This window comes from Hippoglossus stenolepis, chromosome 15 (assembly GCF_022539355.2).
Source record: "Hippoglossus stenolepis isolate QCI-W04-F060 chromosome 15, HSTE1.2, whole genome shotgun sequence".
NCBI lineage: Eukaryota > Metazoa > Chordata > Actinopteri > Pleuronectiformes > Pleuronectidae > Hippoglossus > Hippoglossus stenolepis.
In genome coordinates this window covers 12637138-12661440 of record NC_061497.1, presented here as the reverse complement: position 1 = coordinate 12661440, position 24303 = coordinate 12637138, and the positions used below count along the sequence as shown (strand labels likewise).

Below are 24303 nucleotides of genomic sequence, written 5' to 3'. Positions count from 1 at the left end.
CTAACCCTCTGCATGTCTCTGAACTGTGGGTGGAAGCTGGATCACCTGGAGAAAACCCACACATGGGGGGGGGGGGATTGATTTTGTGGAATCAATTAATTGTTTCTCATTAGCTTAAGTGTTTTAAAGGTCATTCAAATGTGTAAATGTTTTATTTTTTTTACATCACTCCAGCATGTATAATCTTCACCTCTTTTTTCTCAACTGCTGCTCAACTCATTGAATTAAGTTTTGAAAACAACACTAGCTTATTAACAGCTCTCCCAGCATGCATTGTTAGATGTTCAAACCTAATATTTATACTATTCCCCATGACTGAATTGTCCAGAATCATTGCCCTTTAAGAGAAGTTCTAGGTTTTTTGCTGTATTTACGTTGAAATGGCACAAAGAGCGATGCTGAGCACCCAACACATTCCATATGTTAAGAAAGTGAGGGATTATTTATGAACATACAAAGAGGGCTTTAATGCAAAAAACACCGTGCGTCATGGTGACATTCGATAAACAAACGTGTCCATTCAAGAATAAGATAATACTTTCTCACTGGATTGTTGGCCAACCTGGGATAATAAGCTTGATCCGATGTTCCGCTTTAAGTCCAGAGCAGGTTGTGTGTGGGACCTTGCACTCAGGAGGGGAACAGCAGAGCGCAAAGTAAAGGCAACGGAAAAGAGAAGAAACAGTCAAACAACGGGACTCACCATTGGAAAGCAGATCCAGTCCCTCGACTCCCCTTTGGAGATCTTCGTCATCTGTGCCCAGGGGGTCTGCGGCTTCTTCCCGACACCACAAGAGAGAGACACTGATAAAGGTACTGCCCTGAATCGATGATGGTGGGGGTTTATTTTCAGCAGGTTCTTGAAAAGAAAGAAGGAAAAAAACACATTTAAAAAAATGTTAAGACCATGGCTTGATTACACCAGATTAAACATCTTCATAAATAAATTAGAGGGTAATGATCTTCTTGAAGATTAAATTGTCACATTAAAAGACTTCAGTTGATGTTCAAAGCTTTGAGAACTTAAAGGTCAGAAACAGGTAGGACTGTCCTTCAGGGTTCGAAGAACACAGTTTTTAAGACTGGACAATCAATCCAAAAATCGAACAGATATAGAAAATGATGGGTTACATTTGAGACAAATGATTGGAACCATTGTGTTACTTTTAAACCAAAACATGCCAGCCTTTATAGAATCCACTTACGGAGTACCAGTGTTAGTGTGTGTGTGTGTGTAGAAAAAAAAACCTATTAACCATCACTCATCTTTCGCCGGTGTGTCCCTAAAAACTGGTCCCCATTGTGGCGCTAAGGTTTAGGTGATCAGGGTTTATGCAAATGTCAGTTTGACTAAAAGTTTACCAAACAATGTTTATATTGACAGTGACATCAATATGTCAAAATATATGTTAGCCTTAGCGACTTGCTAGCATGCAAACATAGTGGAGCATTTAGCAGTTAAAGAGCCACATAGTTTTTTCAGGTATTTCTTTTTTTGGGACATAAACAGAACTGAGGTGAGTGACTGTTACATTTCTGTAGTGGCCAGAAACATTAGTTAATGCCAATGTCGTTAAACTGTCTACTGTTACTGTTTGCAGCTTGCTATGCTGCCCCCAAGTGGTCAAAACACCAATTAATGCAACTTTAACACAATGTCATCACAAACGACAAAAGAATGTGTTTGCATGTGCCCATTGGAAATTAATCAATAATGTTGTAAACTTTGGTTTTTCTGTAATCAGCCTGTCAAAATGGTCTATGGTGCAAAAGCCTCAAGATACTGGCTTTTCCAATATGGATTTTAATGGAAGACAACCACATGGTCATTTTCTAAATATTTAAATGAATATCATATATTGACATTCTGCAGTGTTCTTCTCTGAGACCTTTTACTTTTTGGCCAATAAGCTGTATGACCCCACAGCCAAATATTTATCACGGACAAAGTATAAAAATAAAATCTCTTTAAAACATCAGGAACCTTTTCTTCCACTATAACTAAATCTGTGTAAAAAAAATGTGCTTCTACATGTGACCTTCAGGGCACTGTCACTTTCAGGTGGAGGAAGTTAAGCGTGATTTGACATGATTACAAAGCCATTTCAGAAATGGCTTTCAGGCATCCCGGTCAGGTTCGGCTTTTGTCTGATTTATTGGGCTCTAGCTCTATTATTGTGCTTATGTGTGTCCTGTTTGTTCTCAATTTGTTTGGGCACGTGTGTGTGTTTGTGTATCTGCAGGGGAGGAAATGAGCACTGGAAGATTTCGAAGTGGTGGGAGGGACAAGTGCAGGTAAGATCAACATTCACCTTTTCTCCCACTTCTTCTTCTTCTTCTTCTTCTTCTTCTTCTTCTTCTTCTTCTTCTTCTTCTTCTTCTTCTAGAAACAACAGAGAGAAAGTAGCGATGAAAGTAATTGTGATAGAAAGCACAGACTTTAGGCAGAACAGGCTGTATACGTGAGTACAGAAAAAGACGCTGGGACCCTCCTGTACAGTTGCCTAACTAGTACAAATTTAAGCCAAATATAGTCTTTTCAGGGTTCCGTGATAAATCTGAAACAGTCTCCACTTCGTCATTTCTCACTGGACCAGTGAACCCCCGTCTGTTATCCACTTAACACTTCTGCTTGCTAAAGAATGTGTCCTAATTCTCTTCATGTGACACTGTTACATGGTGTGACAGGGAGAACTGGGGCACCCAAGATTAGCACTTTATGTATTTTCTCCAAGCTCATTTCCACTGCTGTTTTCTTTTTCATCATACACTATTGTCCGCCACAGTGAAAACACTGACATTGATTACTCATATAAATATGTTTTTTAAATGAATTCGTTAAATGCTATCAGTAATTAAATTTAATAATGCTTTGTGATTCAGTGCACAGTGTCAGAATCAGATATTCAATGTCTGAAGGCAAAACATTTTTTGTTTTAATATGTTGTCAATCATTGATGGCAGCAAATTTGCCAAAAAAAACTAAAACAAATAAGGAATTTAATCCCTTAATAAAATAAAAGGTCGAATTAAAATGAATAATTACTAATTAATAAAAAGAATAAACAGAGTCTATAAAGAGTAAGAGGCTTGATTGAACTTTCTCACAGTTTCTAATCCCAGTCATTGTTCACAGAGCGACACATTTTCTAATTCTGGCTACTAAACTCTGAAACTAAACGTCTCACCTACAGCTGAAAGTCTTATCCACATTCATGGTTTTGAAATCTTAAAGCGTCTAAATATAAATTTACGCATTAGGGTAAATATTCAGAGTCACTGATTGCTTCATGTATTATGACCTTCCAAATCCATTATGTAAATTCGTCCACTACTGACTGTGCCGCAAAAATAAAATTAGATAAAACTATTATATAAAGAAATGAGGCATCTGTGTCAGAGCCGCATCAACTCCGTTTAACCCCCACCTCAATCTGGGTTTACAAAGATAACCTTTCACCTACATGTGGAGGGGCTGGATTGAGGCCAAAAGAAGCTAATGCTATTGTGCACTGATGTCCCGTCACTAATACACGGCTGTAACTGCGGCGCAGTGGTAAGTGTACTCAGCTGATGGGGAGAATGCTGGTTGAGTAAACCTCTTAGAGATCTGAACGGTTACTCAAGTCTTGCAAAAGTACCCGCAAGGATGGAGGATCAGCCCCTGGTCCTCCTCTTCTATCCCCCTGTGACTCAAGGACAAACACACATTCACATGCCAGCGATTATGGTCCAAATCGGACTCGTTCTTGCCCACATTCCTGAGTCGACCCCACTGCTTTGTGAATCGTTGCTCCATCGCTGCCTGATCACACCGGACTCTGCCACAGAAAGGATTACACCAACACAGAGGCGCAGAGTATTCTTTCATCCTGGTCAGTTTGGAGGACCTGAAACAGAAGCTCCCTGAAGCACCTGCAGAGAGATTTGACGAACGGGGGGGGGGAACGATTCACGTTACTTCCACTGGTCTGAGCAGAACGAAGGCCTCTCTCATCAAATGGCTGCAAACAAACCAACTAGAGAAGTCTGAGGAGGAATCAAGCCAAGAGCATTTCGTTCACTGGATTCTGCTCGTTTCCAATAAAGCGTTTTTATTTGAACAATCCAAAATAACTTATAGGACAGAGAGGTAACAAAGCTCAAATCAGGAAGACCTTATTTTCAGTCTAATATCCAAAGATGGACACCTTCACAGGCAGCCTGCGTTTGCGCTCAGACAGCATGAGCAGCTCTGCATCTCAGGGCTCGAGGTCCAAGGTGCTCCTCCGCCAGCGTCTGGCCCAGCTGCTGATCTGCATCGAGGACCTGAGCTCTGACGACGAGGCCAGCGAGGAGGTGTCCCGCTCTCTGGACGAGGCGTTTCAGCTCTGTGGAAGCTACATTCCCACAGACGCATTCAGGTTGACACATGTTGACACATGCACAATGGATCCATTTTTAATGCCTCTACTTTATTTTTCCAAGTCATGTAAAAATATTCACACAAATGTTATTTGAATTTGAAGGAAATGTGACCTTATCTAATGGATATTTTTTATTTTCTGTATTTTCATCACTTTGATTAATTACTGTCATTAACCAAAACCCAAAACTTCCAGGATGCACATGGTGACCTGGAACGTGGCCACAGCAGAGCCTCCTGAAGACATCACCTCTTTGCTGCAGCTGGATGTCCAACCCCCCACAGATCTCTATGTGATTGGGTCAGCAACAAAATATGGAACCTGGCACTTAATTTGAAACAACGACAGTATGCCAGTAATGGTCATACATTGTTGTGTATGTGTGTGTCAGCCTGCAGGAGGTGAGCTCTTCGCCTGTGAGGTTCATCTCAGACCTGTTGGTGGAGGACTCCTGGAGCCACGTCTTCATGGACACGCTGGCCCCCAGAGGATTCATCAAGGTGAGAGGAGACAAAGGCAGGAAGAGGGAAACTAGTGTGTGGGCTGATATAAGTAAAAAAGTGTGAGGAAATCAGGGGAGGTGAACAACTGGTATAAATAATACTAACCTGGGGCCCTACTGTAAAAAATAACAATAATAAAACAATAGCTTGTACTGGGTTATATCACTTGTAACACTATGTTCACATATTGTGAGTTTTTTTGCATTTCATTGTATTTGGGTGTCTTTATTGCAATTGTTTTTAAATAAACTACCTGAAGAACAACTCAAAAATCCTCAATTTAAGAACAAAACAAAATTTACATTAAGGATACATCCAAATACAATGAAATCCCCAAAACTCAAAATGTTAAACTCAGAACCACAAACATTTAAAAAAAAAAATGTACTCCAGACTTTGTTGTGAAATTGAGAATGAGTAAGATTTTTCTTATTGTAATGTTCTCTGGTGTCTACGAGAATATATGAAAAATGTATGAACAATATATACCAAAAATTTAGTCTCGCTTTCGTTGAAGACCGAGTTGTAAAACAATACTTTATTTTGTAATTGATCACTGCGCCTGTAGTGTTTGGTGTCTCATATACCAATTAGGGTTAGTAACATATATAACATGAATTAATAACTGAAGTCCTACTGCATTTACATGTTATCATAAATACAATAATGAAACTGAACAAAACTCTCTCTCTCTCTCTCTCTCTCTCTCTCTCTCTCTCTCTCTCTCTCTCTCTCTCTCTCTCTATCTATCTATCTATCTATCTATCTATCTAGGTGACATCAGTGAGGATGCAGGGCTTGCTGCTCCTGGTTTTCGCCAAACAAGTCCACCTCCCCTACATCCGAGACATCCAGACCACGTACACTCGCACCGGCATCTTCGGCTACTGGGTAGGAAATCACAAGGCGAGCGCTGGTTAGCCCTAAGCCATAGAGATGACGACAACACGGTTAAACCCTGCACACCAGGAATCCCACTAGCATGAGATGCGGTGGAGTTTAAAGACACTATGAAAGGCCTATTGTGTTTGTTTAGTGGAACATCAACAGCTTTGACTGAATGAAATCTCAAACAAAGAACACTCAGTGCTGGATCTGGTACATCCGAGGCAAACACCTCCAATACAAATGGTCGAATGCATGATTCAAGTTAAAGGAAAAACTTTATTTGATCGAGAATTGATGGAAAAATGGGAATTAATTAGTGTTCGTAAAGATACTATAATTCTGTATTCATGATTCATGAAACATTGTGATCTACTTCACATACTCCTGTACATTCCCCCTCCTCTGTTTGTCTGTGTTAGGGTAATAAAGGAGGAGTGTCCGTGCGTTTTTCTTTCTACGGCCACATGGTGTGCTTCCTCAACTGCCACCTAGCAGCCCACATGAACTACGCTCTGCAGCGCGTCGACGAGTTTGAGTACATCCTGGAGACGCAAGATTTTGACATCAGCGAGAGCCCAAACGTGCTGGACCACAAGTCAGCGCACGCACACTTGCACTGTGGAACATATGCAAAGAGGGGTTGTTGGAAAGCAGGTAAAAACGTGGCTCCATCCCTCTCTCTCTCTCACAGGGTGGTGTTCTGGTTCGGCGACCTGAACTTCCGTATTGCAGACCACGGCTTGCACTTCCTCCGCTCGTCCATCAACAGTGGACGCCTTAATTTGCTGTGGAGCAAGGACCAGGTGATGTGCCAAAATGAGCACAAGCACACTCACACTCACGCACAAACACTATAATTCTCACTCGCCAACGTCTGTCATGTTTTTGCAGCTCTTGATGATGAAGAAGAAGGAAGCGTTCCTGCAGGAATTTGAGGAAGGCCCATTGAATTTTAAACCCACCTACAAGTTTGCCCGCAACTCTGACACCTATGATACCAGGTAACCTGAGCTTCTAGCAAGTCGCCAAAACAGACACACACATTTCAAACATGCATCCAAACTTTATCCGTGCTCCTCTTCCCATTTGAATTTTTTGCACAGCTCTCCGAAGACATGGTTTGGTTTTAAGTAAGACTCCCTTTGTGTTGCATGCCCCACGTTCCCTTATTTCTTAGTCTCTGCACCATCTGTCCTTTTTCCCCAAAGCTTTAGCCGCCACATCTTCGGTTGATATTTAACATGCACCCCCTGAGACACGCAGACAGAAAACCTAAGCAGCAAACGCAGTGAACCCTGATGCTTAGATGCAATTGGGAGCAGCTCCTTCTGTGAGTCATATCCGTTCTTGACATGAGCACCGTGTATGTGTCTCTCTCAGAAAGAGCACTGTGGCGCTGCCTCTAACCATGTACAGACCCAGGCCCCTGCAGCGCTGCAGCACCACCCTCCTCTTCCTCCTCACCTCCCTCACATGGGGGCTGCTCTCTGTCTGGTTGGGGGCCTGGTACAGGGAGCTAGACCCGCCAAGGTGGGTGTCTCCATAGACATGCCCTGTTATTTACATAGGATAGGTTGTATAATCACAAAAACCTACGCTCACAAAGTGGAGACACTGATGTAAATGACAAGACAAAAAGGGGTTTAGTAAACTAATCACCACGATGAATTTCAGACGTGATCTGCAAATTCATGAGACCGGAGGCCGCTCCCTCCTGCACCCAGCACCCCACTGTTTGTTCCTGCATAATGTATGTGTTGCTTTTTATAGTGAAAGTGAATAGACATAAGCTATTTGTCAAATGGTATTGTCCACGCTCATCTGTCATTTCTTCACAGCTCTGCATCGCATGTGTGTGTGTCTGGTTTTTGTTTCCAATATTTCTGTATGAGAATAAGAATTGCAAGTTAGGTTGAAACGGACACTTGACACATGTGGAAACCGTTAGAAACAGAGAATTATTTTTCAGCCTGTGGTACCAACACTTGTCTTTGCGTTGCTCAGTGGCAAGAAGAGGAAACCAGCTTGGACAGATCGGATCCTCTGGCGCATCAAACCCAAAGACCTGCCATCGGAGGATGATGAGAAAGCATCGACTTGTACCGACGATGGACAAGATGAATATCCAATCATGGTCACCCAGGATAAGTACACCAGTGATATGAGCTATGGAGTCAGTGACCACAAGCCTGTCATTGCAACCTTCAGCCTGGAGGTGAAGTTTGCCTTTTTCATTCAAATACTACCACTAAGTGAAGTTTTTTTTGTTCATTGTCAAAACTCATCCTCCTCTTGTTGTTCCATCAGCTGAGGAAATGCTTTGACACGCCGATGGTGCACATCTCTCCTGTGGGTGTATGGAGCGCCGACCAGGATGCAGTTCTTACCTACACCGTCCAAGAGGACTTCATGTCCTCCACATGGGACTGGATCGGCCTGTACAAGGTACTGAGAACAACATATATGGCAAAAGAAAACCAATGATATAAGACAGATCTGAACTCAAGAGGTTTATGTCCTGCAGGTTGGATTCAAGAGTGCGTCCGACTATGAGACCTTTGTTTGGGTGAGGGAGAACGAGCTGCCAGAGATAAATGAAGTCATACAGGTAAATTACAAATGAGGCTTTTGAATTATACTGTTTATAATGAAAATAAGTTATGAGTGCAGGCTTCATTATCAGACACGTGTGTGTTGTGGTTGCAGATATCTGTGGATAAGGATGAGATCCCTCTGCTCGGTGGACAGTATGTTTTGGGTTACTACAGCACGAACATGCAAAGCATCCTTGGCCTTAGCTCAAACTTCCAGGTGAGTCATCTCTCAGTTACTTATTATCATTTCTCCACTGACATAATAGTTGTATTTTTAAGTAATTAATATTCACTCTTAGAATAATGACAGAAATAGATGGAGGCTAAATATGGCTCCAGTAATAAACATATAACAGAATTTCCTATGTCAAGAAAAACTATACATAAACGTTGCTCTTTACAGGCGAGTTACGGCAGATCTTATTGAGGCCATTGTATTTTCAGTAGTAAGTGAGCATGGCAGTGGGCTGGTTGGTTTAAGGATCCCATCTTGGTTTTGGTCTTGCAGATCCTGGAGTCAAAGCGTGCTGTAATGGAGGGCCTGGTTCCTGAGGGCATCAACGGGATCAACAAATAAGAACAAAGTCACCACAGTGCCACATCGTGTTCCTCTCGCCAGCAAATCTACAAAGAACCGAACTTTCAAATGCCTCATGATCAACTGGATACACGGATACAATCTTGTACTGGATAAGCCGACTCTAACTGCCATCACGTGTACTGGAAACTTGAGTTGTTGTCGAATTTTGCGTGTTAGGAATTCACTTTAAGTCAGATTCACTCTTGCTGGAACAGTTCCTTAACTGCTGTTATGAGTTTATGCCTGTTAGAGTAGAAAATACAGTAATAAACATGTCAAATGACACAGTTCATTTAAAAGCAAAAGGTGTGCTTAAGTTTGTTCTTTGAAAGTCGTGCAGAATGACCTGTCAATCATATGGAACAATATAAATCATTTAGCCGTTTATTGTAATACAGGAGGAGGCTGTCTTGCTATCAATTGTTTGCAGCAGCTATTAGACCCTAATTTGTTGGGGTGGAATAAGGAAGATGGGAGAAAGATTCAAAATATAATGTACACATGAATCCCCTGAAGAACATGAAAGGTTGATGTGGACTTTCACACTGAGGTGTTTTGAGTCATATATTTCTTTATGAGCCATTATCTGTGTGGTAATATAAAACGTGTGTGTATCATGACTGAGTATAAGGTAGTGAACATCAATCGCAATAGATTTATATTTTAAATTGACCTATGATTTTAATATTTCAAATATATATCTTTCTCTGAACTTCACTGTAGTTTCTCACTTCAGTCAAATTGCATGATGTCTTTTCGATTCCAATGCGAAAATGATTGTTGTCAAGGACAAAGAAAAGAAATGTTTCTGTGTGTTGTAGTGAAGTTGTGTATATTTGGTTGACTGATAAATAGTTTGTGTGTGTGATTAATATCACAACAACAGAAACTAACCCTGATATGTATTTGAATTTTTGGTTTATTGGTAATGAAAATGAAGTGCTTGCTTCCAGTAAGTTTTTAAATGTTCTGAATCTAAATGATCAGCAGCTCTATTCACATCTCAACAGGTGCTTTTCAGTTTTTATGTATAGTCTACATTTCAGGGATTAACTGTGCATCTGGAGCTTGCAAGGAAAGACAAGATTTGGCTTTGCTTAATGGATAAACAAGGATATTTCTCTCCTCTACGGAAGCACATTGCATTCACAGAAGAAAAAATATTCAGAAATGATATCATGGCCTAATAATATCTTTCGTGTCTGGCAACTTTCACTTCCATGATTACGAAATAATTGCAAAACAATTTTCATAATTATGAAAAAAGTTGTCTAATAAGTAAATGATCGTGGACAGAAATTGGACAGGTTTAGATTGTTTTAATATTTATTCCATATCACGTAATTCAGTGACTGTCTATAGCAAATTTGACATAAAACATGTAAACTGTTATAAACATTGTTATGTTTTATATTTCTTGTTAAAAAAAACCTACATGTGTTCAATCAAGTGAAGACTTTTGGTGCTTTTCAAAACACACAGAATCATATATGTCGACCATATTAATATTTATATAGCTATGAGGATAGACAAAAAATAAAAAAATTAATCTAATTTCTTTCTTTATTCTTCTGTTTTTTTAAATAATTGTATTTATCAAAGACAGAATCCAAAACATACATACAACATATCGACACATGAAATGCTTAACAAAGGATCGAAAACAAATGGTCCAGGGATACTTGTCTAAAATAATTCATAAACCAAGGAATTATTTTTAAAAAAAGAACAGTTCTCTCTCTGTATAGTCTAGGTTTAGAGCCACTGAATTGACATTTGTGAATGTGGTATTTACCCATTACAAAGAAACATATATCATAAAGAAATTACCTTCACTATCAATCTTATAATACATCCTTAAAGCAAGAAGACAAATCTGAAACAAAACGTTTCTGTATGAACAGTTTAATATGAACTGTTACAAAAGGAACAGCTGGACTCGATCTCTGGTTGATATCTTCTCAGGAAAGATCTGATCAGTTTAAACTTCTCTCTCTTCTCTCACTTTGATCGGTCAGAAAACCCCTCAGAGGAGCAGACCTAACTCGAGGCCACATCCTCCATGACGCGTCCTTATTCTTCGTGCTTGCGCCTTTACCTGAAACTTGACGTAGAAATAGCGCGCAGAAAAAGTTACCGAAACATTACTAAAGATAAAGATGCGCAAACAGGTAAACCACCGACAACCTCTTGCTAGTTTGCTCTCCCATAATCCATTGCGAGATTCCGTCCCCTCACTTGAGTACTACTACCTCCGGGGCATCTGTCACTTAAAGGCTCTTCGGTGCTTCACACGTGGAGAGTGTTAGCACGTCGCTGCGTTTCTGAAGGTAAAGTTTGAGTTATAAGCTAACGTGATATCATACAAACCTGGAAACTGTTGTGTAAACAGGTGACGGTTCTCTTAGGGTCACGTGCTCCCTGCTAAAAACGTGTCTGAAATGCTAGCTAGCAAGCAGGCTAGTGGTGTTAGCTTTGCTGGTTGGGTTAGCTCAAAGTAAACACCTCATGGGTTAAGTTCATGTGGGACGACTTGGTCCCGATTGTTACGATAACAATGTTAGACCTGGATCTATTGTGTGCCGATACTTTAATACTTTAATGAGCGTTAGTAAGCTAACTAACATGCTGTCAGCTAGTTTAGCTAGCTGTACTGTTGCCTTCAGGACAATCAGGAAAACTCCATATCGTGTAGTGAACTGTATTCACTTCTGCAAAAATCTTTATTATATTTTGGCAACGTCATGGTTTGGGGCTTAAAGGGAGTCCCCATCCACCATCCTTAACATTTAAAACAAGGTCTGTCCACCTTTTCTGTCTTTGTAGAGACTGCTGATGTATCATTTAGATGTTTCCCAAACACCACAAGAGACTTCACTTTATTTACAAACTTTAAATCAACATAACATAACACGTGTTTATGCCTCCACCTAAATAAATCTCTTGTTTTTCTTAGGGTTGTATACAAACCAGATCGAAGATGTGGAGTGAGGACGTGGAGCGCCTGCTGATCCAGTTTCAGAATGAGGAAGGGGAGATTCTGGGTTCACCTTTCGATGTTTCTCTAGACATCACCCCAGACAAACTCCAACTGGTCTGCAATGCACTGCTACAGAAGGTAAGCACGTGGTTTTATGTAACTTCAGCAGGACGTGAGGTGTGATGTTCACATGAAAGCCTGCCAGTCTATCAAGAATCAATAAGTTGATTGATATATGAATCATTGAGCTCACCCAAACATAACAAGAAAAAATACACATGCTGAATATATAAGTATGAAACACATAAATAATATCCCAGCCCTTAAAAGGGATTAAGTATGAAATGATAAAACTAGTGTCAAAATATGTTTAAAAAAAATAAAAACTCAACACCTAAAATGCATAGATAAGACACAAGCACCAGGGCAATTACAAATAAAACTCTGCTTTACTACCCTTTAGTAAAAGTCTACTGACTGTGCTGTAGTACTATATCCAGGTATTCAGGAGGTAGACAGCTTTGGGATATGTACTATTCTCCAATCTGGGTGTTCTTGTCTTAAAACATTTCAGTCTCTTATGGAAAGGGAACATTTCAGCTGGGTGGGAGGGGTCCTTAAAAATATCTAAGCCTGTCTTTCGAAGTCTGGACTTGTACATTTCCTCTTCCACCCAGTTATGGTATACAGGCTTATATGTTAATCCTGTTGTAGTCTTCAACACAGTTCTCACTCTTCCCATGTTAAGTCCTTATTCCAAGTAATAATATTGCAGTAGCTAATGCAGATTTAATTAATCAACAGTTTAGATATACTATAAAAAGACTGGGTTCTGTTTTAACCACACTTATGAATGTCTCATTTTGTGTTACATTTTGTGTAGGACGAGCCAGTACCACTGGCATTTTTTGTGCGCGGAGAGTCAGAGGTGGTGTCCAACCTGCGGACTTGTGTGAAGGCTCTTGCCATCGAGACAGAGCAGGTCCTTCCAGTTGTGTACCAGCCCCAGGCTGTGTTCAGGGTCCGAGCTGTGTCCCGGTGTACCAGCACACTACAGGGACACACGGAAGCGGTCATCTCAACTGCTTTCAGCCCCACTGGCAAGTGAGTAACTCTGATAGAGAATTTGTTTTGCCTGTTTTCACAGTCTTTTGTTCTGTAGATTTATCATTTAGCAGCATCTTTTTTACACACCTTATAGGCTCAGATATGTTGGTAATTAAGTTGTCCTTGTTTGTTTAAGATATCTGGCTAGTGGTTCCGGTGATACCACAGTGCGCTTTTGGGACTTGTCAACTGAGACGCCTCATCACACTGCCAGAGGTATAGTCTCCACTTTGGGGCATCTTGATCTGCAATGTTTTAAACATACAAATGATAAATCAGTGAATTAAGAAAACATTGAGCTTTATTCTGCTTTATTAAAGGACACACTCACTGGGTGCTGACCATTGCCTGGTCACCTGATGGCAAGAAACTGGCTTCAGGGTGCAAGAACAGTCAGGTATGCTTCCAACACACTCATCTGATCTCTGTTAGATGTGTCACATGAACATGCATTTATTCTTTTGTGGTTGTGTGTTTCTGCAGATCTGTCTTTGGGATCCAGTGACAGGTGCACAGATTGGGAAGACTATGACAGGACACACCAAGTGGATCACCTGGCTGTGCTGGGAGCCTCTCCATCTGTAAGTGCTCAAGTCATCCCTTTCTCACATATGTATATCGCCTCCTATTATTTTGGCCAAATATATGGACATGCAGAGCATGAATGCATGGTGCACGGAACACCATCTATTGCAGTTTGAGCCGTCTATTGTGATATGTGTATCGCGCACGTTGATATCACAAGGACAATACATTTCTGATATATTGTGCAACCCTAATTAAAACAGTGTTTTTCAGTTTCAAAATGTTCATGTTCTCTCACTACTCCTTCTCTCTCTCCTCTTTCTTCTGATAGAGACACAGAGAGGAGCAGTAAATTACAGACAGAGACGCTAAAAACTGTAAAAAATGTACTATTCACGGTCCAAACATGTATGAAAAGACTCCAAATTAACACAGTGGCCTTAGTAGTGCTCCCTGGCTGTGGCCGGGCTGTGCGCCCTATCCCAGCTGTTGAGCTGTCCATGGTCTCTGCATCTGTAGCCAAGGACTGTTAATGTTTATCGCAAGTCATATCGCCATATTCAACAACGTTATCGCATGTTTTCCTAATATTGTGCAGCCCTAGTTTTAATCGATCTGTCCTGATTTACTGTTTTTCTGATCACTATCTCCCTTTCTCTTTCAGTAACCCAGAGTGTCGTTACATAGCCAGTAGCTCGAAGGACGGCTCATTACGTATCTGGGACACCGTGTTGGGACGCTGTGAGAAGATCCTGACTGGACACACTCAGTCAGTCACCTGCGTGAAGTGGGGAGGAGATGGACTTCTGTATAGTTCTTCTCAGGACAGAACGATCAAAGTCTGGAGAGCCGAAGACGTAAGTGTGTGTGCATGCGTGTATGTGTGACTGAGAAAATTGAGGAGAAAAGAGTGAGGAGATATCTGTGTGGCAGAGCAAGTCATAATGTGTGTAATGTGTGTCTGTGGATACAGGGTGTCCAGTGCAGGACTCTGCAGGGTCATGCCCACTGGGTGAACACCCTAGCCCTCAGCACAGACTATGTTCTGCGCACTGGTGCTTTTGAACCTGCAACTGCCACTGTGAACCCACAAGACCTCAAGGGATCACGTAAGGCCTTAGAGTTTAAAGTGTGAACTCACTTTTTCTGTTCAAATCTAAAAATCACGTTTTCTGTAAAACATGTTTCTGTGGAGGATTCTTTTCATGTAACAAGTATTATTTTCCCCCAGTGGAAGAGCTGAAGGAGAAGGCCTTGGAGAGATATAGTAAAGTCAGGGTAAGTTATTATCTGTTGTGAAGTATTGATGTGTCTGTGTCCACTTTATATCAGTGCCCTTACTCCTGCTCCTCTGCCGCAGGGTTCCGCCTCAGAGCGCTTGGTGTCCGGCTCGGATGATTTCACCTTGTTCATGTGGAACCCTGCAGAAGAGAAGAAACCTCTCGCCAGGTTGACAGGCCACAGCGCTCTGGTCAACGAAGTCCTCTTCTCCCCGGACACCAGGCTCCTCGCCTCTGCCTCGTTCGATAAATCTGTTAAAATATGGGACGGACGCACTGGAAAGTAAGAAAATCTCTCATCCACAACATCTGGCATTTTACGAGGTGTCATAAATTATCTGTGTGTAATACTGCTGTTGTCCAGATGATGGGGCTGTAAGCCTAATAATGTGTCTATCACTATATAATTCCTCTGCCTGTTTGTCTATCTACCTTCAGGTACTTGATGTCCCTGCGTGGCCATGTGGGATCTGTGTATCAAGTGGCGTGGTCCGCAGACAGCAGGTTGCTGGTCAGTGGCAGCAGTGACAGCACTCTAAAAGTTTGGGATGTTAAGACTGGAAAGCTTAACATGGACCTGCCTGGCCACGCTGATGAGGTGAGGAAAGATGTCACAGAAATCGTGATAGTTGTGTTTTTATTCTATTTTTTTCCCCTAATAGCAATGTTTGTTGTATCTGTAGGTTTATGCCGTGGACTGGAGTCCTGATGGACAAAGAGTGGCCAGTGGCGGGAAAGACAAATGTCTCCGAATGTAAGTGAAATGCCAAACATCTTTATCGGTTTAGTTAATCGTTAAATACCAGTGTTTCCTCTAACCTAACACCTTGTGTGCGTGTTCCCAGATGGAGAAGATAGTCAGACCTCTGTTCTGACGCTGGCTGAGGATTCACATCTTCTAACGTCAAGAAACCCGACAGCTGGAGCAAGGGTGACTAGACTGTTCCTAATCCACCATTTGGCTTTATTACACGGTCCGTCAAATGCATTGTGTCAAGGAACTGTACTCTGGTCACAATGCAGACGTCACGGGAATACTGATGAGTGTGAAGGTGTTCAGCTCAATGGAACTGAAGAATGGGAGACGGTCTTTTCATCACAACAAACATCCGTTAAGATAATTTCAAATAGAAGCTGTACTGTGCGGATTTCAGTATTTGCATCTCAGATTTGTGCTATGAGGATTTATATTCATGTACATACTGTTCATGTACCTACTGGATATACAGAAGCCACAAACAAGGACTTGTATTTAAAAGTGAATACATTTCACCTGCACATTAGGAAACATATTTCTCAGCAGCATGTTTGTCCCCTCCCTCACCTTAAGCTTCACTAAATGACCTATATCCCGAAGGTGACAGGTGGGAGCGCTAATACCTTCCTCTGTGATGTTAATGCAGACGGAGCTCGCCGTGCTCCGTCAGCCTTTAATCTCCTCAGTCTCGCGGTCAGCAAAGCCGCAATCCGCTGTATTTTCTGCCTTTTGTAGCAAAGCCAAGTGTCACCAACTCTGAACCATGCGATTCTCATCAGTGAGGAAAATCCAGGTTCACCATTCCAGCTACGAGACATTTTATAATCTGTACCAACTTGCTTTGTGTATATTTACCACCAATAAATCTAAATCACAGCATTTATGTCACTTCCAGTTAATTCACATAACTGATCTATGTAGAAAATTAAAACCTATAAGACAATAAATAACAGCGACGTATAAATGTTCAGGTTCCATGCATCATTGAATACTAAATTTCCAATGCTTAGGGAAGGGTATAAATATGTTTGGGGGGGTTTGGTTTGTTTTTTACAGCTTCTAGATGTTGCACAAGCATCTCGGACATAAACTAGAATGTCTCAGTTGAGCACATATTTCCACCAAGGCCCAACAGTCCCCTTCAAATTGCCAACACGATATATCAGTTCCCTAAATATGCCTGTTATTTGTTTTTCATCGAGGGCAATGAATTTCTCCTTAGAAAATCTGTGCAAATGTAAAAAAAAGAAATAACCTCCCTATCTCACAATGTCAAAGAAAGTGAAATAAAAAAAAATACCCTTTGTCCGGATCCATGCCAAAATTGAGAGGGATACACATGCACTGATGGGCACATGCACGTACATAAACATGCATCTCAGGACTCCATTACTCTATCTTTATGTAGTAAGCAGTTGTTGGCTGCGATTTATGTTAAGTATCACTTATACTTTTTAAGACGCTTTCTACACTACTGGAGGCCGAACTTACCCCAAATTCCATATAAACATACACACACAGCCTCACAGTACATCCCATCATATTGTTAACATTTAATGCTTCATTTTATTAATCTGATTGATCTCATTTACCTTCGCTCAAATCATTTTTATTAAGTTCAAGTATATTGAGATCAATGTAACCACATTATTTCTTCAGAGGTTTCCACATCTGATGACCTAAATCAAACTTTGAGCACTGAGGTTTTTTTTAACAATATTCTTTATTGATGTCTTGCCAACATGTTTGTTTTCCTTCAACTCAAATCATTCAATATCCCTGACAGGATCTTCTGAAATGGCAATGACTACACAGTATGAATATGCTGTATAAAGAGGTCCACATGGTGTTAACCTGCTTATACAAAGCAGTAAAGCAGAAGCACAAAGTTTGTAACACTGTAAAAAAAAATGTGCTTTGGTTAATAAAACCAAAGTGGCAGCGAGATATTTTAGAAGTAGTTTGGCAAAGAGCAATAAAAGGCTTCAGTGCGAGGCTGTGTAATTCAACTAGGTCAACAAAAAGCCTCACTAAAATCCTTGCTTTGCTATCAAGCCTCTGACACATCTCAGTTCCCCCTGCTGGGGTTCAATGCATGTAAACACTATGTTAGACAAGAATAAGTGCATTCAAAGATGGCTAATGAACAATTTCATCAGTTAGCGTACAAAATACTTATTTTAGCTTGATGTAAACAAAAGATACTCAAGTGACGTAAATCTTGACTAAAGGACAGTCTGATGTTTTAAACAATAAGCGCAAGAAAACAACTGAAGGCTCAAGCGTGTCGGAGTCGTATGGCTTACTCAGTCGGACATTTTCCCATCTTGTTATCTCGTGTGGAGAAGGGTTGGGGTTAAGTGGATCCACTTGTAAATTTCCGGCAGCACACCAGCACATGGTTGGAAATACAAAAGAGTCAGCCTGACTGAATATGAATAAATATGAATAGTTATATATTCCAAAATAAAACAGTACAAATATTCATTTGTAGAGATCACACCACCTACTGAAAACTTCAGTAACTTAATTGATGTTTAGAATTTAGTCATTTTTCCAGGATGTGGACGAGTTCAAAAACTGACTCTTACCTCCTACTATTAAGACTGCGTGTGAATATTTTTGCTACATATGATTTTTGCATCCCAACAATATGCTTTAATGTTGAGTCATGTTTGGTTGAAACTCAGGAGAGTTACTGACTCCAGACCAGTTTGTGTCGTGTCAACAAGCCTGTGAGCCACTGCCAGTGTGTAACAGGACGGATGCAGCATCAATTTTCATGCAGCCATACTCTTGTTTGTCAGCAGCAGCCATAAAATGCGCAAATGAACAGTATCTACACTTCATCACCAAGACACAGCGACAAAAATACTGTGAGTACTAAAGTACAATGATGCCACAATCACGGTCAAGTAAGCGATTCCAACACCGAGATGTGTTGAGGAACTGCACAGACATTTTAACGTTCTGCAGCAGGCTCGTTCAGTGTCCGGTAGCATCCCAGCTCTTCCCTCAGTATTAAGTAGTAAGTACTTAGTGAATCAGAAGACACATTTATGGTTTCAGTACAAAGTGGTCACTCTACAACATGTACAGTAACAACAGTCATAGAAAGCTAAAACAATTCAAAAAAACGAATGCCTCTTGAAATCTACTCAAGTAATTTTGTGCTGCTTCTCTAAATACTCTAAGGTTGTTTTTCTTGTAATACGACTCAACAAACTGAGTCTACAATTTGGTCAGGTGCAGAGAATAACTCATCACCTACTTCATTTCCTTCTTTCCCTTTCCTGTCTCCTTCAAAACAAGGTGATCCCTCTCTATTCCCAAATCTGACCACTAGAGACAAAGAGAAATGCAAAACTGAGCTGTTTATCCTGCAACTAGACAGTCTCCCTTCTTTATTATCACCGATTGTAGATAGGTCCTGCAAAATGAATTGATTTATGAGTGGAAGCTGCTCAAGATGAAGTGTCATCTGTTCTCGGCGAATGCAGTGAGCTAGTATGAACTAGAGTAGAGGTGTTCAGTTGTGCGTAGCATGATGCACTGCTCCGTGCTTCCCTCTGAACCTCTGCCACTGAGCGGTCGGTCTACTGGGTCTTCCACATGTTGTTGAGTAGTTTGACCACCTCCTCGTAGATGACAAACACTATGGCCACGTCCAAGCACACACGGCCAAGCCTGGGGACTGTCCCTTTGTAGAATCTGCATGAAGTACAAGGTGAGATGAGATGGTTTGTCTGAAGCAGAGAAAGCTGATACAATGCAAGCCATGGATCAGGGTTACTCACGCTTGTGGTCCTTCGTGCTTCAAGATCTGGAAGGCACAGTCCACTGTGTTTTTGTAGCGGTGAGCCTCCAAACCCTAAAAAAACAAACCAGCGTCTTAAAAGAGGCAAACCTGGCGACAGTAGAATCACCAGTGGGTGGACTTCCTACCTGCATCCTGGTCTTCACCACATCCAGAGGTGTATTTCCAAAAACACTGGCGGCTCCAGCCGTTGCGCCGAACATCGCTGTGACAATCGGGTGCATATCTCGCCTGGGATCATCCCCTTTGAGGCCAAATCCAGGAGTTGGATTAATGGAGGGTGAAAAGAGGATAGTGGGATTTTTTTCAGTGAAAGGACTTGGATCGTTGGGAAAAAAAGAGGAGAGAGACATTGGATTTTGTTTTGCAGTGTTTCTCACCTTTGTACCAATTTCGTAGCGCATTCATCACATAGAACCGAATGGCCTGATTGCTTCCTTGTTTCAGCACTGTCGCTGTCAGACCTTGATACGTCCCCCGCACACCTACAGTCAAACAGATTAGGTTTCAATATGGAGCACAACACATTCACATACAAATTGCTAGTTAAAGATGGAGTTTGTAACAACTGCTTCAATGTTTTTAGATTCGCTGCTGTCTTTACCCTGTTCTCTAATAATCTCGCTGACGCCATGGAAGAAGCCTCTGTAACGAGGTCTGAGGGAACACTGGTCGTGGATCAGCTTAACCTGGAGCAAAAGGGGAAAACCGTTGAAGTCAAGTCAATGTTGATTAAACAGACACTGGAAAGAAATGTGCAAATGTCAGCTCCACCGACCTTGAGTGTCTCCATGGGACAGACGACCACGATGGCCTCTGCTATCCCTGCACCTAACCCACACAAGAGGCTCCGCGTGTTATCCAGCCGACCTGTGGCGTCTCGCATCGGGTTGCTGAGCATCTCAAATGTGCCAAACCTGAGAGAAAGAGGGGGGAGAGACACATTCAAGGATAAGAATAGGTGGACATTTGTTTGATGGAATCAACTGTAATCTATAGTTAATTGTTAAATTCCTGGCTCCAAACAACTGACTCAATGGTGCTATTAATAGGTTTGCAATTAGTAGCATAGTTTCCTTAAGGAGTTAATGTTTTAACCACTTATTTGATAATAATAACTTGTTTTATATAGCACCTTTCAAAACCAGAGTTACAAAGTGCTTTACAGTGTTAAAAGATGCAAGATTCACCAAATTGTACAATATGAAATTGTTAAAATCGAATCTCAACGGTTAAAAATAGGACATTTGATAAAACTGAGTCTGAGGAAGAGATTTAGAGAAAGATACTGAGTAACTAAGTTCTCCAGGCAGAGAGATCCAGAGATGAGGAGCCTGGACAGCAAAGGCCCTGTCAACTCCAGAGAGGAGATCCTTGTGGGCTCTTAAGGTTTTGCTACATTTTATAGACCAAACACTTAAGACTTGCACAAAAAACACAATAAATAGATTCTAACAGGACTTATTAGTTGCAACCCTTCACATTTGGCTGGCCTTTACTTTAAGTACTGAGAAATGCTGAGTCGGCGCTTTGACACAAGTCAACTGTTTAAGTAATTAAAGGATTACAACCGTGACGCTTAAAGAATGAAGGAGCCAAATGTGCTTTACTACTGCAGCTGCAGTGTTCTTACACATAATCCAGTAAATAACCTGCTGTGTGTCATGTGTGCATCTTTACCTCACAGCAGACTTTGGTATTGATCCATAGAGCAGCGAGCTGAGTCCTCTGTACAACCCTCGGAGTCCATGATCCTGCACTGTCAACTTCACACAGTCCCCTGCACACACACAAACACACACACACACACAGCATCCAGGAGTGAGTAACCCAGGAGAGGATGAGCACACAACCCAGCAGTCAGTCACACACGGCCCAGTGACCTACCTATCCCTCGGTATCGCGGCGGGTTGGCTCTCTCGTCTAGCTGCAGCTGGGTCTTGACGTACTCTGTAGGGAAGGTGATGCAGATCTCGATCCCTCCTGCGATGCCACCTGGGTGAGGGCGAGGAGGGGGACAGAGAAGCACTGCATGTCAAGATTTGTTGACTCACTGCAGAATTGTTTGTGCATGTTGTGAGATCAGGAGAAACCAGCATCTCCATTTCAGTATATGTAAAAAAAAAAAAGATTAGATGGATTAACTGCAGAGTGATGCTGGTGAAACCTCACTGCTGGATCTTTGTTTAAAATAAATGCTGATGTGACTATACAGCAGAACTGGAAAGAATAGCCGGGCTACTGAATGTACCTGCCTCCATTCAAAACACAGCATTACAACTTTCAGCATCTGTATGTATATTTAAAATAAGAAGGAAAATGTGAGCATGATGCTGAATAAATACAGACACAATACAATACATCATGCAACTGCTGAAGCATCACTGCTTGCCCAGTGCGTTTTGACCCAGTTCTGCATGGATAACCTTAATGGGCGACAGACTGGAGATCAGGCTGCGATGTGCAGAAAGCGATAGGTGACTATGATGAAAGGGGGGGGGGGATCCTGCGTGCAAAATCCACCTGCAAGAATAGCCTTCCCGGGATGCGTAATTTTCCTCCCCCCGACCGCAGCCGCCGCCAGGTTCCTCCTGTCCGGGTACGGGCGCTGGTGGGCCGGCAGAGAGCCGCCCGGCCCCGCCGCGGCGCTCAGACGCTGGAATGGAGGCTGCTGATGCGGAGCCGGACTCGGGCATCCTCTCCTGACACCCCCGCTGCTCTCGCACGGCCCCTCGCACACCGCGAACGGCTTCAGCAGCGAAGACATGTCTGGTCGCTCAGGGGCTGGTTCCAGAAGATCCTCTACTGGGGCGAAGGTCCCAGTCAGACAATGTCACACAACAACAACACGGGGAGGGCGGGCCGACCGTGGCGGCGGAGGCAGCATCAATATTCAAAGAGCGGTCAGGTGATGGATCAGGCCATTGGCTCGCCACGCTGCCATACTGTCATTATTCACGTCATGTGACCAGGCATGACTTTTGTCGACCAATCAGGTGCAGGATGCTGATGCATTGATGTGTTAAGACTCATTTCCAGTCTGACCAGAGGGGTGTGATCCTGTTGACAACCACTGTAATCAATCTGCTGCTCGGACCACTTAGGTTCACTAATGTTATATCATTTATGCATTTAGCAAACGATGAATTAATACAATTTGAAACATTCAGATACTGTAGGTTCTGTGTTGTGCGCTAGAGCAGTCAATAAAGCTAAGATAATCCTTTATTAGTCCCACCATGGGGAAGATGGAATATTACAGGAGCAAGAGTCAAAACTAGGCATCAGTAAGTAATAATATTTAACATGCAGTACTTAAGTGTAAAGATAATAATACTTAAGTGTACGGAAATATAAAAAATATAGAAACATATGAATGGAATAAAAAAAGAAAAGATACTGGTGATATAACATTAAATACACATTTAGAAACGTAGATTTATTTACTCGGTTTTCACCTGTATCCCTACATCTATATATATATATATATATATATATATATATATATATATATATATATATATATATATATATATATATATATAGGGTTTTACATATACGATATTGAAAATTCAGACATAGATATGTCTACACATGCATACATATATGAGGTCTTAATTTCAGACACAGACATGTATATGTATATCTACATGTACACATCGATATATATTTATATATCTACAAACATACTTTCAAGATATGGAAATTTCAGACATACTAGCCTATATCTAGATGTACATGGTCCATGTAGATATTTCTATCTACGCACAAGGTAGGCTACATGTGCTACCATGCAGAAGTATATGTATATATATTTGTCTACCTGTCTGAAATTTCAATATCTTATATATGCAAGCTCTTTTCTATTTCCTCTTGTTTCTATTTGTTTAATTTTATTGTATCTTATACACACACATTTAGTATACAGGAGTATTTATTGTGTATTGTGAGCAACTATCTAGACATAAAATAAAAGACATGAAATATCAACAGTTACAATAGCCTATATTATTAAAATGTTAAAGCTATAAAAGGTACAAGATTGAGACATAAAATAGAGTTAGCTTCCTTCCTCATGTGTCATGAGCCGTGCTATCAGTTTGGTTTATTGCTCTTGCCTCTTAATCCCTGTTCCCTTAAATAGTGCTCTCCCCATGCCAGAGCGCGCCCGAACATACACACACAGTGCCTCCCCCATCACCCTTTACAATGAAACTAGGTCAGTGTCTTCACTCACGCTCATACACACAGCCCCCAGCCCCCAGCCCCCAGCCCCCTGAGAAAAACAGTCAGAGTCAGTGACTCAGCCAAAACTCAACAAACTAAAATGATCAGCTGTCGATCACGAAGTCAATTCATTTGTAAAACAAACTGATTTCATGCTTCATTAGTTTCATTTGTTTGCACTCATCTCTTCTACAAGTTCCAGTGCATGTGCTCAGTGTTTATAAAAAGTGTCCAGGATGTAAAAAGACAATATTTCCTCCAGTTCCTCTTCCAGTCATTTCCTTGACTTGTTTGCAGCAGCCTCTATACTTCCCTGATTTCCAAAAAAGCCCATGACTCCATGTCTCTTGACCTACTCGGTGTTGAGGTCAAGGCACATACTTAGCCAATAGCCAGTCGGTCTCAGCTGTCAATCATGACATTTCACATGTTGTTATTGCATCAAATAACTTCTTAAGACCAAAAATCATGAACACTTGAACAAACATTAGTGTGATAAGGACTACCTAAAACAAGAGAAATTAAATTTGACATGTATTTTGTCTATTTTGTTTGGTCCATGACCAATTCATTAACATGGAGGAAGGGTTTATTACTTATACTGCAGCCAGCCATTATGAGGGAGCGATTTAGATGCTT

The 24303-nt window shown here is 41.4% G+C and overlaps 3 protein-coding genes across 8 annotated transcripts; 2 read left to right on the top strand and 1 right to left on the bottom strand.

Annotated features, from left to right (window-relative positions):
* The first annotated feature begins 569 nt into the window (after positions 1 to 569).
* inpp5kb (inositol polyphosphate-5-phosphatase Kb) lies at positions 570 to 9870 on the top strand. Of its 6 annotated transcripts, none has more exons than XM_035179383.2 (14): positions 570 to 813; positions 2244 to 2295; positions 4602 to 4706; positions 4798 to 4906; positions 5684 to 5800; positions 6217 to 6392; positions 6489 to 6600; positions 6689 to 6798; positions 7178 to 7327; positions 7802 to 8012; positions 8105 to 8242; positions 8322 to 8405; positions 8504 to 8608; positions 8900 to 9870. In XM_035179383.2, exons 1-14 carry the CDS (start codon positions 585 to 587, stop codon positions 8966 to 8968), a joined length of 1767 nt encoding a protein of 588 aa, XP_035035274.1. In that variant the 5' UTR covers positions 570 to 584; the 3' UTR covers positions 8969 to 9870. The 6 variants fall into 6 exon arrangements, with proteins under 6 accessions (XP_035035274.1, XP_035035277.1, XP_035035278.1 ...); XM_035179386.2 differs by lacking the exon at positions 7178 to 7327 and adding an exon at positions 6901 to 6927; XM_035179387.2 differs by lacking the exon at positions 7178 to 7327.
* Positions 9871 to 11184: 1314 nt separating this feature from the next.
* On the top strand, positions 11185 to 16499 carry nle1 (notchless homolog 1 (Drosophila)). The gene is made up of 13 exons (XM_035178956.2): positions 11185 to 11301; positions 11928 to 12089; positions 12835 to 13055; positions 13195 to 13274; positions 13379 to 13455; positions 13542 to 13639; positions 14248 to 14440; positions 14557 to 14692; positions 14815 to 14861; positions 14944 to 15146; positions 15302 to 15461; positions 15547 to 15617; positions 15709 to 16499. Exons 2-13 carry the CDS (start codon positions 11952 to 11954, stop codon positions 15719 to 15721), a joined length of 1437 nt encoding a protein of 478 aa, XP_035034847.1. The 5' UTR covers positions 11185 to 11301; positions 11928 to 11951; the 3' UTR covers positions 15722 to 16499.
* An 825-nt stretch (positions 16500 to 17324) lies between these two features.
* Positions 17325 to 22366, bottom strand: slc25a1a (solute carrier family 25 member 1a). The gene is made up of 9 exons (XM_035178957.2): positions 21961 to 22366; positions 21325 to 21432; positions 21118 to 21217; positions 20216 to 20354; positions 20042 to 20126; positions 19818 to 19922; positions 19566 to 19681; positions 19418 to 19491; positions 17325 to 19331 (listed from the first exon to the last, which is right to left on the bottom strand). Exons 1-9 carry the CDS (start codon positions 22202 to 22204, stop codon positions 19217 to 19219), a joined length of 1086 nt encoding a protein of 361 aa, XP_035034848.1. The 5' UTR covers positions 22205 to 22366; the 3' UTR covers positions 17325 to 19216.
* Positions 22367 to 24303: the final 1937 nt, after the last annotated feature.